This window comes from Babylonia areolata, chromosome 3 (genome assembly GCF_041734735.1).
Source record: "Babylonia areolata isolate BAREFJ2019XMU chromosome 3, ASM4173473v1, whole genome shotgun sequence".
Taxonomy (NCBI): domain Eukaryota; kingdom Metazoa; phylum Mollusca; class Gastropoda; order Neogastropoda; family Buccinidae; genus Babylonia; species Babylonia areolata.
This window is the reverse complement of record NC_134878.1, coordinates 18,730,957-18,743,401: the sequence shown is the minus strand read 5'-3', so window position 1 is coordinate 18,743,401 and position 12,445 is coordinate 18,730,957. Positions and strand designations below refer to the sequence as shown.

The 12,445-nt window shown below is 39.2% G+C and overlaps 1 protein-coding gene across 3 annotated transcripts in view; it reads left to right on the top strand.

Moving 5' to 3' along the window:
* Window positions 1-8,236, top strand: part of LOC143279809 (uncharacterized) — a 31,093-nt gene extending 22,857 nt beyond the window's left edge. For all 3 annotated transcript variants that reach the window (XM_076583999.1, XM_076583997.1, XM_076583998.1), the window contains exons 10-11: window positions 654-741; window positions 5,997-8,236. In XM_076583999.1, the coding sequence (XP_076440114.1) occupies window positions 654-741; window positions 5,997-6,061 (153 nt within the window). In that variant the 3' untranslated portion in view covers window positions 6,062-8,236. The remainder of the gene's footprint in view (window positions 1-653; window positions 742-5,996) is intronic.
* Window positions 8,237-12,445: the final 4,209 nt, after the last annotated feature.

Genomic DNA, 12,445 nt, shown 5'->3' with positions numbered 1-12,445 from the left:
GGAACATTTTGAAACTCAGTTTCATGATAATTTGATTTCATGGTTACTTGCATCCCTGAATTCAGTCTCACGCATGCATGCGCACGCACGCACATACATGCACGCACGCATACACACGCACACACACACACACAAATGCGCACACACACACACACACACACACACACATGCACAAATGCACATGTATACACACCCCTCTCCTCTCCTCAACCACACATGCTTTGTGGTTGTTGTGTACTGTTGTTTCCTAGGAAATTCTTCTTTTCAGATTTTTCTGGAATATTTGGGTGAAGTTTTGGGGTGAAATTGTGGAAGGACAAGAATTCTCTCAGTGCGAAACACAGGCTCCTAAAAAAAACAAAAAAAACATGAGCAGACAAATGAAAACAAAAAACAAAGCAACAACAAAGGAAAGCCAAACAGAACTAAAATTGTGCAGACACTTCTGCAAAGATATGCTGCCTTACCGTTTCTTTGAATATGACATTTTTCCATGTTCAAAAGCGGGGGCATTGGTATTTAGAAACCCTTTGAAAATCTTACGTTCAGTAAATCTGTACCATGATGTGAAAGCGTACCTGTACTAGAAGCTAAGAAAAAGAAGCTAAGGTAAAGATGTGTACTGTTGCTGAACGTTGATGATGGTGTGGCAGATGGACGATTACAGTCACAGTGTGGAGCTGCTGAACATTGTGCACAAGGCTGCTGGGAAACACATGGACAGTGTGACCAAAACACTGGGTGAGTCCACTCCCTGTCCCCTCACTGTGCAGTGTTTTGCCCACCACAGGGAAGAGAGATGTGGTTGAGGACTTCTTCTCCTTGCTGAGTTAAATTGAAGTCGGTACACAAACGGTGCTGCCATTGCCGCTGTATTTTATCTGCTCTTTCTGTCTTGGTTGAGTGATCCGTTTTAAACATCTTAATTTCTTTTAATTCACTTTTTCCAAGGTCAAGGTGGAAACACTGTCATCAGATATTGATAGTGATGCAATGTTATGACATATAACAAGCATTGTATGTGCATCAGCATAGAATCGTTGATACGGTGCTTACTTAATGTGTGTCAAGGAACACAATGGAAAAAGAACATAGACCTTAATGATGATTTCCATTATATAGATTGGACTTACAATGTATCAACTCATTCTGTGTAAACAGTAATATAATAAGGCATGATGCTCAAAAATACACAGTCATGATATACCCTGTGTATACAAATAGATATCCAAACGTGTATACAAACAAACCTGCATCAGTGTTGTGGATCCTGATATTTCGCCATAATTTGCTATAAGTTATCAGGGTTCAAATTTAGCAGGTGCTTGGGTGCAAATGCTATGAAAAGTTGGCTTGGGCACACAAATTTTCTGTTGAGAGTGCCCGGTTGGCACTCAAAAATTCAGAGGCGAAAGAAAATTAATTAAAAGACACACCATGAAAACAAGCTCGAACGTGATCGATCAAAATGTAAAGTGTCATCTGCTGCAGCTCCCTTCGTGAAGCAGTGTCTTTGTGCGTGCACGATCGGATGTTGACGTTCATGGCGCATTTGCGACAAACGATGTTTCCCATCTGCAGTGTTACAAGAAAGGCTCCTGAAACAGAGAGGAAAGCTCAGGATGACAAAAAGAATAAACAGCAGGAGTACGAATCAAAGCACCAGTGCGTGTACATTGAAGCCTGGCAGAAAGACTTTCCTTGGCACACCGTTGAAACGAAGGAAGATGGCACCCAAGTGCTTGAGTGTGTACTGTGTCGGAAGGGGACGGAGCAGATGGGAGGTGGGGATGGAAAAGCAAAAAATGAACTTGTTGATGGATCAGAAGTGATCAAAAGGTTCACTCGTGAAGCACTCCCAATCTCAAGCGCGGAAGTTGTGCATGGAAAGACAAGAAACGAGGAAAAAGGTTGTGTCAGAGACAGCAGCAGGGACAGCTCAGCTCTGTCTTGAGCAAGATGTGGCAGAAAGAGTAAAGAAGCTATCAACAGGCCCATGGGGTTCAGGCATGTGGACATTTTGAATGCGGTTTTCCAAACATCAACACAAAAGCAAATTATAACTCATTCAAAGATTTTTATGTCATTTTATTATGCTGGCACCCAAAACCACAACTGGGCACTGAAATGTTTTGTCCAGAGTGCCTGACTGGCACTATAAAAAAAAAAGAAAAAAAAAAGAGATAAATTAGAACCCAGTTTATTGTTTCAAGCATTGTAACATATGAACACCATTTTCTGGTAAAGACCATGTTTAACATTTCCATTGAATGCACATATCTTTTTTCTTTATAATGGTTTCGTAAATCATTCAAAGAATGCTCTACACATGGTTTAATTATATTAATTTGGCATCTGTAGAAAAATAATTTTGCTAAAGATGATAAGATTGAGTATTTCATCAGCGTTTGTGATATCATTTCCAAAAAGTACTAGTCCTATGTTTAACTTAACATTTGAACAGTTATTACATCTTTCCCTTAAAGCGTTCTCTAACCCCCTCCAAAACAATTGAGAGAAACTGCAAAACCATACATAATGTTGAACTGAGTCCATCTCATTCTTACAGAAATAACACGTCACTTATTGTAATACCCCCTTTTTTCTGTTTTAAAGAATTTTATTTGTAATTGCCCCAGCAATAAGTGGGTTTGTTCAAGATAAGAATTTAAACATGTTCTCATAGAGTGCGCCTTAAAAGCTTTTCTTACCGCTAAGAGCTTTCCCCTTTAGAGGAGAAAGTTTTCTGATAATATTCCAATCCACCTGGTTATATCTGATCCAACAAAATGTCCTCGCTGCATCCAGTTTTTCTCCTCTATAAATAAATCGGTCAAGTGATCAGTAACAAAAAGCGATAAACATGTGATTCCCGTCTATTGTCAGTCGACCCAAGGTTTCAAGAAAATTGTGGATGATTGGCTTTTGCTATTCCCAGCAGTTGCTCCCTGTGAAAAGGCTGTAAAATGACAGCCAGGCCACACCCACTTTCCACACACCCTCTGCCTGCCTTCAACCTATTGTCTTTCACCACTCCTCTACCTCTCCTCCCCCTCCTCTCAAATTATGTGAAAGTACTGTGCCTTCACTGTCAGTCATGGTCACTTGCTCAGAAATGATGTGTGATTGGATTGATGGACTGAAGAAAGAGTTGCCCACTTGGATGTTGTCAGTTTCGTCACTGTTGATGTCCCCACCTTCCGAGTTCAAGCCAGTCGTATGACAAGATGGATCCATCTCTCATCATTAAACTCATACATAATCATTAATGATTCCACCAAGAACCCAAAACACACATTGCCTTTTTGAATTCTTCATCTGCCCTAACCCTAATTGTATCATAATTTAGTTTTAGATCTCAGAATTCTTCAACCTTACTGAGTTTTTCAAATAATTTTTCATATGATTCTCTATCTCCATCTAATGTACATGTATCATCAGCAAATGGACTAATTTTAAAGACAGTATTTGATATTCTGATGCCCTTAATCCCCTCATCTTACAAGCCAGAATTTCAGAGCACAGTACAAAGAGGTATGGTGAATCAGGTCTTCCTAATGGCATCCCCTTTGTATTTGAAAACTTTGGGATACCTTACCAATAACTATAACATATGATTTTATATCTTTATAACAGGTGCATACTCATTTACATACATCTTCGCCAAAACCAAAGGCTTAGAAAACCTTGTTCATATCATCCAGTTTACCGAATCGAATGCTTTTTCAAAGTCAATGAAAACTTATTAGCCTGAAAGATGTTCTTTTTCTAAATAATTCATGATATTGTATAATATTCTCAAGTTATAGCCAATATATCTACATGGAATAAAATGTCTGATCATCATTTATTAACCCCTAGGCTGCCTGCATGACGAGATAACTCGTCATGGCAAGCATGTATGCTTCGCTGCCACAATGACGAGATAACTCATCATCGAAATATTCTGACTTTTCCCTGGTTTGCATTCACTTCGTTGACAAAAATCGTGGTAGCTTTAGCCTGGGGAATCTCTCTAGATTCTATTCATAGCTAGAAACCCCATCTACGTCATGAAGCAGTCCTTTATTTGAACGTTTTGGTTGGGTCACTGTCCAAGTGTTTGCCTGACTTCTCTCCTCGCTCGCTCAACAAAATGTCGGACTGACGCCGTGCTCAAGACATGCGATCGTGACGAACTAAATCAACCAAGATTTCTTTCTTTAGCTGATGCTCAGAAAGGATTGAAGCGTAAATTCGAAGGAGAAGATAGTGATGAACATTTATAGGACGATCTGATAAAAAATAAAGGGAGCAATCAAGAGAGTGGCCAAGATGCGACTGTCAGTGAGTGATGTCAGCTGTACAGATGTTAGCAGTCGACATGACCGAATTAGCAGCAGAGCGATATTCTTGGCACGCAGCCAACGCGGTCTGATGAGAACTGAATCAAGTGACCGTGTGAGAGGGGTGACGAGGAGGGGGGGTGGAGACTGAGGGGGCGTGGCCTCACATCCATCTTATCACTTGGAGAAGTCACAATGTATTGTGTATCTATCTCTTAAAAATATATATATATATTGTGGTTGTTCTTTGTGTTTGCAGATATCCATTTGTCCAGAAAATATGATGTTTTTTGTGCAAATTACCTGACTAATTTTTGTAATGAACAAGTTGAAAATGTGACAAAAAACAAAACACTGATTTCAAAACAACAGCATGTCACTAAAAATATATAAAATGGGAAAACAGCATGTGTTTTGTATTCTTTATTCATTTACCTTTCAGAAAATATATACTTTTATGGGTCTTTCTCCAATAACAAAGAGCACAGAATTTTTGGAAAATTTATACCCGTTTTTTGTGAAAAAACCCTGGCAAATAGATTTCAATTAAATTTTATTTTCCTGGCAGTGAAAGGGTTAACTTAGGCATGTTGGGGTAAAAATGCTCATACATGTAAAAGCCCACTAATGTACATACGAATGAATGTGGGAACGAAGAAGTAGTAGTTAAGCAGAACTGACTTAATTCTACTAATTGTATATGCTGATCCTATCTTATAAACATTTAACAAGGAAGCAGGCCTTCAGTTCTGCAAGTATTCTCTGTTTATCACCTTGTAGACATGTAATTGACCCTTCTCTCTTGTGTCGTTGACATTTCTCCCTTTATAAAACCTTCATTCAGTGATCTAACAGCAAAGGCACCTAAGTCGTTCCAGAAATTTTTTTTAATAAGTTTACAGTCATTCTGTCTGTACCTGGACTCGTCGTGCATTCTTCAAATAGCTTCTTGTTTTGTAACATTTGATCCTTCTGTTTTGATTCTCTCGTCAAGACTGATTAAGTTGTTAACATCATCACTATGTCTTACATTCTATTCTTTTTGTAGGTTGTTATGATACTGTCCTGTCACCTCTAACTAATTTTTCATGTCAAAAATCTGGTTACCATGTATGAATCGGTAGCTTTTTTCTGCCTTCTGTCCTGATGAGGGTTCAGTCTTTTTCTGCCTTCTCTCCTGGAGCCAGTTGCATTGCTCTGACGGAAGAGCCTAGTATGGTTATAACCCGCTACTAACCGTGTGTAGTATGGAACTGACCAATGGTGTAATTCGGTCATCATAGGCATTTTGTCACATGCAACTGTCAAAACGTTAGAACCAAGCAATGTAACTGGCACCTGAAGAGGGTTTACAGCCTTATGTGGACATGGACACTATGGTCTGCAACAGTCACTGATATCCTCTGTCCAAAGTGTGCTAGGTTTTTCAGTACCAGAGTCATTCCACAGTTTTTATTAAAAAGTGGAGGAAAAAGATTGGGTTAAAAGGGGTTTGACTTTTGAGAGTCGACAGAACTATGATGAACAGTATGGTGATGTACCGGTGCATGTTGATGGCATTAACACTTTTTACACAGCTGGGTAATTTAATGTCATCATCAGTCTGAGAGAGGGCTGTCATCAGATCATAGCAAGAACCATATTTTATGACTCACTGATATTCTGTTGCAGATCAGGCCAACTGCTGCCGAAGTTGTGACCCAAAGGAGAGCATTCAGCAACTGCTGGCCAATTGAAAAGTACAATGAACTACTTCACAAAGCTCTGCATGGATCTAAGATGGACCCAGGAGACTTGTTTGTTAAAATTATGTGTTTTAATGGTCACTGGTGCCAGAAGGATTTATGTACATATTGTAAATATTTTTCTTTCGTGAACCGGTCATACTATAGATACCCAGAGGACAACTTTAAAATGCATCGTCTTTCTGGTGTCCCTGCTTATCTTAGGATCACTTCTAGTGCCTCTATTTCCCTTGCTTTTGCCAAGTGTTCTGAAGCACATTTTTCTGTTTGGACACGAGGACAGAACTGTAAATGTTCTAGATGGTGGGGGTGGCTGCAGAATTCGTGGTCATAAAAAGAGGGGTTGGGGGAGGTATGGGGAAGGCAGTATGTAACGAGTAACATTCAGACATTACCACAAAGTTACTGCCGATTATAAATTTGACAGATTCACAGTATGGGCACAGAGTGCAGGCAAAATGAAGTTGGTTGGTTTACCTGGTATGATCCACCACATGACCATTTGTGAGCATTTTCATCTACTTACAACTTGGATTAGGACATCGAGTTGTTTCTTTTTCCAAGCAATTAAGAGTTCTTACATAGTGTTATCAACTTTGTCACAGATTTACAATTCAAGTTTCCTGGTGTATAGAATCATGCCACTTGTTTTTATCAGACCAGTTGTTTGAATCTGTAACTTGAAGGCTGCAAGAAGATCACATCACCAGCACCAGCATGTGGCACAAATTCTGCAGTGAGATTTTTGCCATTTGTTGCGCTGTATTGAAGCTGTCATGGCCCTCTACTTTTTAGCATAGTCTCACATATAACACCTAGTTTTTGTACTGGGTGCAATAGTTTTATTTAATGTTTAAATATCAGGTGAGTGGGGGCATGTAATTTTTCAATGGAAAACTGTTCTTATAAATTTGTAAATAAGTGGTTCAGTGTTCTGCAAAATAGTGTACACACATGATTGCAAATAAATGGCTGATGTAGGTATGTCAAGCTTGAGATTTACAACTGTTCATATTTGACAGGGGAATTTAGATTTAACAATGTATTACTTTACTGAACTTGTATCTAAGAAACATTTCCCAGCTTTTTTATATCCCACACATGATATGAAATATAGTCGTCACATCTGTGTCACTGATAATACCTCTTAGCTTAACTGTGGACAAAGACTCCTGAATATGGATTAGCATATTGGAAATAGATTTTCCATGATAAGTTTATAATGACTGTTAAACAGCTTAGCTTCATGTTTTCAAGGTCAATTACAAATTGTTTGGCCATCTATATTTTCCAGTTTCAAACCAAAGTTCGAGTTGATCTCTGTGGTTGTGCATTTCTTTTGACAGATAGTTCATCTATAACAGAAATTTGGTTAAACGAGAAATCTGGCCGTAGCAAATTTTTTTTTTTTTCCCCCCCAACATATATTGTGGTCATACTGGATGAAGAAAAACTTTCATGTCAATTTTTTTCCCCCTTTTTGCTGCTTGTGCACTGTGTAGTGATGATTGTACGCAAAGGGAAAGCTTGTACTTTGAACTTGGAAGGAATATTTGAAGGTATGGGTCTAAACATTCCCGCACAAGGGGTTTTGAAAAATCTATTTCCTGGGACACAGATCTGAAATCACCCCCGAAAATGGAGTGGTTGCCTACATGGCGGGGTAAAAACTGTCATATATGTAAAAGCCCATTTACACATACTTAACCATGACCCACTTGTGCAGACTCCGGCAGGGGTCCGATTCCTGTCCTGTGCAAACTACTACCCGCCAATGCGGAAGTAGCTACGGCCGATAAACAAGTAAAAGCCCACTTGTGTACATATGAGTGAACGTGGGGGTTGCAGCCCACAAATGAAGATGATCTGAAAACAATGGTTTTCATATGGAAGAGCTATTTGAAACACCCGATTCAGTGTTTTCCTGTTTTGGGAATGTGGGGTCAAAGATCCTGTCACTGTTCACTGAAATGTAAGGTCATTATAGTTTTCTTTTCCACCGACATCCTTTTCTCTTCTGCTTTCTTAGTCCCTTCACCTGAATTTATTTTTTGTTATTATATTTTGTTTTGTATTCCACCCCTGCTGTATGCTTTAACAGTACTTTTATTCAGTGGTGAGGAAAAACAACTTGTATTCACACGCATTCACATAAAAAAAAAACAATGGGAGAGAAAGGAAGGCCAAGCTAATAAAATTCCATATGTCTGGATTTCAGCAACAACAAACTGTTACTTGGACATTATGCAGCGGTAGTCATTTCTTTATACGTGTTCAGCCATTGCCATTTTCAGTTAAGTCCGTAAAAAAAAAAATCCTCTGAAATCCAAAGAAAATCTAAAGACTCGTACAGAATTCACACAAATGGAAATGAACCTTGGTCTCAACAACAGCATTACAATATAATGCATATGCTCTGACATACTTTTCTCATTATCCTACACAAAAAGGGGCCATTTTGCAGCCAAATGATCTAAACACATGCACATGATGCATCAAGGTCAGAAATATAGAGCATGCCACTGTGACCCCATTCCAAATATTACAGATACAGAAATGGGTATTGGGAATGTGTTTTATGAAGGGCACGTTGGAAGTGCAGCTGTTTAATGCAGTCGTTTCTTTAAGTGGCTTTGTACCCAGTACAGCAGCCATTATCAGATTAACTGCCATTGTAAGACCCCTCTTTTTATGTAGTAAAAAACAAACAGATGTCAATGGTGTTGATTGTGTACAGCATAGTGCAGCCATTGTGGAACCTTCACTCCTCCAGGGGGTCTCACTTGGGTAAATTCAGCACAGTGGTCATTGAGCCTGGGGAACAATTGCTCATTATTGAAGACGTGTTGCATCACTCTGTGTGGAATTTACAATGCTGCAAAGACTTTCTAGCAGGAAGGGTCCCATGCACTGCCAGCACACTTTAGATCCAAGCATGTCAACAACAAAAGAAAAAAGCTGCAACCCACCACCTCTCCAAAACTCAAAAACAGACTGGTTGATTACAAAGACTTGCTCTGTTTTACACGAGTTTAAAAATAGAAAACCTGCGAAACATCAATGAAATGTTTTCGGTATCATTTTCTTTAACATACATAGATGACCGGTATGATTCAGCAGGGCAAATTACTAGAAAAGTGGAAATACTATCCAAGCATTCCACAGGGTACAAACTATTAGGAAAAAGAAAGATGCAACATAATAAACCAATCAGATGTCAATTTCTGTATGACATGCACCCCATGTGTATATATGCCATCAACAAATTTCTACAAGAAGAAAAAATTCAAAAGCATGCATACATAATGTCATTCACTAACACACATTTCAAATGTTTTTCATCTCTTGATCTCCCAATGGTTATTCAAGGTGAAAAGATCTGAATACACAAATTACAGCATCTTAATTCCAGGTGCACCACAAGGATCTAAGTATGTGATTTTACAAATGTTTTGTATACAACATGACTGGTGACAAGAAGTGCTGCAGTTTAGCTGTCAGTAACATGTACATGGATAGCTGCACGTGGAGACATCACTGACACTATCATGTAATGACAAACATCTGCAAACCCACTATCCATTGTTCGGTAAACTGTTGGGTCCTACATCGCTATCATGTAATGAAAAACATTTTCAAACCCACTATCCACTGTTCTGAACTGTTGGGTCTTACATCACTGACACTATCACTACTGACAAACATTTTCAAACCCACTATACATTGTTCCGTAAAATGTATGTAGTTTTTTTTTTTTACCCCCATAATGTGGAGAGTAGCATGGAACCACTAACGATTTGATTCCAACCCACTAGTTAACAAATACAGACTTAAAAATTTTAAGTAAATCATCTACTGATGATAATTTTTGTCGCTAGTTTTCACAAGACCGAGTAACTGTTGGGCACACAACGTGAATAGTCAAGCATTGTAACCATTTCCACTAGACTGCAAAAGAATAATGTGCGTTTCGCAACCAGAATTTTCCTAAGGAATCTTTTTGGGTACCTAAATTATCTGTATAACAATAGTATGAAAAAAGGTCAGCATTCCAGTATCACAGAAAGCAAACACCTTGAGGAGAGATGGTAACAAACAGTTCCATGGCTTCTGCATGGTGTCCAAGCGTTGGTGGCCTGCTTTGGAATGAGGAAACAATGCCCGCTGGCTTCCTGTTCTCACTGTGTGACAGGACCTCCGCCATGCAACCCAGAAACCTGTATTAACTTTTGTTTTATTTACTTAGTCTATTTGTGCTTTTCTAACTACTTATTCTAGTCATCTGGTATCAAATACAAAATCACACTGCTTCACAATCTATTTCATCACTATAAAAAAAAAAAAAAAAAAAAAAAAAAAAAAAAATCAGTGCTTAGATACATTTCTTCTACTTTTTATTACCTCATTCTATTCATCTGACACAAAATCATATGTATAAATACCTAGTCATTTTGTGAATTATTGGCTCAATTTTAAAAATCATGTCTAGTAAATAGTCATTTTGTGAGGTCTTGGCTCCACAAATAAACCAGTTCCTATTCTGTTTTTTTTTTGTTTTGTTTTTTTAAATGTCAATTCAAAGCAACCAAAAACATTCCAACCAACCCCAAACAGCTTACACATCTAACTACAATTTATATGTAAGTAAAGGCAAGCAGTATGAAGTGGATGCTACGTATATACAAGTTGTATAAACAGGATGAGACCTACATGGGATGGCAAAGTCATGACTTTGGGAGGGTTGGTGGAAGGAAAGCTTGTCTTCAGTTTAAACCAGACATTACAGAGTTCACCTGACCCAGAGATAACCTCTCACCTGACCCAGAAATAACCATCTGAACCAAAAACTAATTGCAGTGTTATATTGTGGACAATGGCATGATCATCATCTCTGCTGCCAGCATACATGATTGGTTCTTTGAGCCAGATGCCCTTTACCCCCACACCCAAACTTAAAACTACCTATTGTGGCTCCAGTCATCTCAACCTTCGCCATACATCACCTAAAACATTGCATGCTGTATGTCGTGGGTCCCTAGTGACCCATGCTTTTTATGAAGGAATAAAACCTTGCCGAACGTCGTGGGTCCCAACTGAACCAAGCTACTTTCTGAAGGAATAAAGCCTTGCCGAACGTCGTGGGTCCCAACTGAACCAAGCTATTTTCTGAAGGAATAAAGCCTTGCCGAACGTCGTGGGTCCCAACTGAACCAAGCTGTTTTCTGAAGGAATAAAGCCTAGCCGAACGTCGTGGGTCCTAACTGAACCAAGCTACTTTCTGAAGGAATAAAACCTTGCCAAACGTCGTGGGTCCCAACTGAACCAAGCTATTTTCTGGAATAAAGCCTTGCCGAACGTCGTGGGTCCCAACTGAACCAAGCTATTTTCTGAAGGAATAAAGCCTTCTGTACATCGTGGGTCTCCACGGACTCATGCTTTTTTCTGGCGGAACTAAACCTTACCGTACATCACGAGTGTGCGTACAGACCTAGCAAATTTTGAAGCACAGAATGGACTGGTCCTTTTCATGTTTGGTGTGTATGTTTAGACGAAATAGTGTATATGAAATGACATGGAGTTTACAAATATCAAATGAATGTAATAAGCTTTTATGCAAGTGATTCAACTTGCTTCTTTGTTTTAATATATATGTATAGTCATGTGAATAGCCCATCCATATGGTGACCGTGTGCGTGCGCACGCTTGCACTTATTTACCCCCACACAGGTCTGTCTTTGAACACCATGTCATGTGCTGTGGTACTCAAACCAGCTGTGATGTGTACCACTGTGTGTTGTATTGTGAAAATTATGCCCTCTCATAGGTGAGATGTGCGTGTGTGTGTGCACCCATGTGCGCTATGCACACGCACATGTATGTTCTTGTTGAATTGTGTGTGTGTATGCAAATGAGTGTGCATGCGTGTGTGTGTGCATGTTACTTTGTGTGTGTGCGCATGTGTGTGTCCACGTGTATGTGTGTTCATGTGCATGTGTGCATGCATTCATGTGTGTATGCGGGCCGTGTATAAGAGAGAGAGAACGAGCATCATTGGTGTGCTTGGGCGTGTGAGCACGCAGTTATGATTTAGAGAGGGAGCGTGTGATTATGAGTATGTGAACGAGCCTCCAATGTGAAATGAACACGCTGATAAGTAACACATGCATGAAAAGGCCAGTCAGTATGTAACGGGAAAAAAAAACGTGCATGTTTCCTGACAACACAGCTTTACTTTCATATGTAGTAAATGCTTTCTTAACTCTCTCCGGATGAAGGAATGCTCACAAAACGTATTTGGATTCGGACGAAGGAATGGAATAGCATTCTCCGAAAGTAAAATTCCATCATGCGCTGTACACGTGATTTTGTGATTAG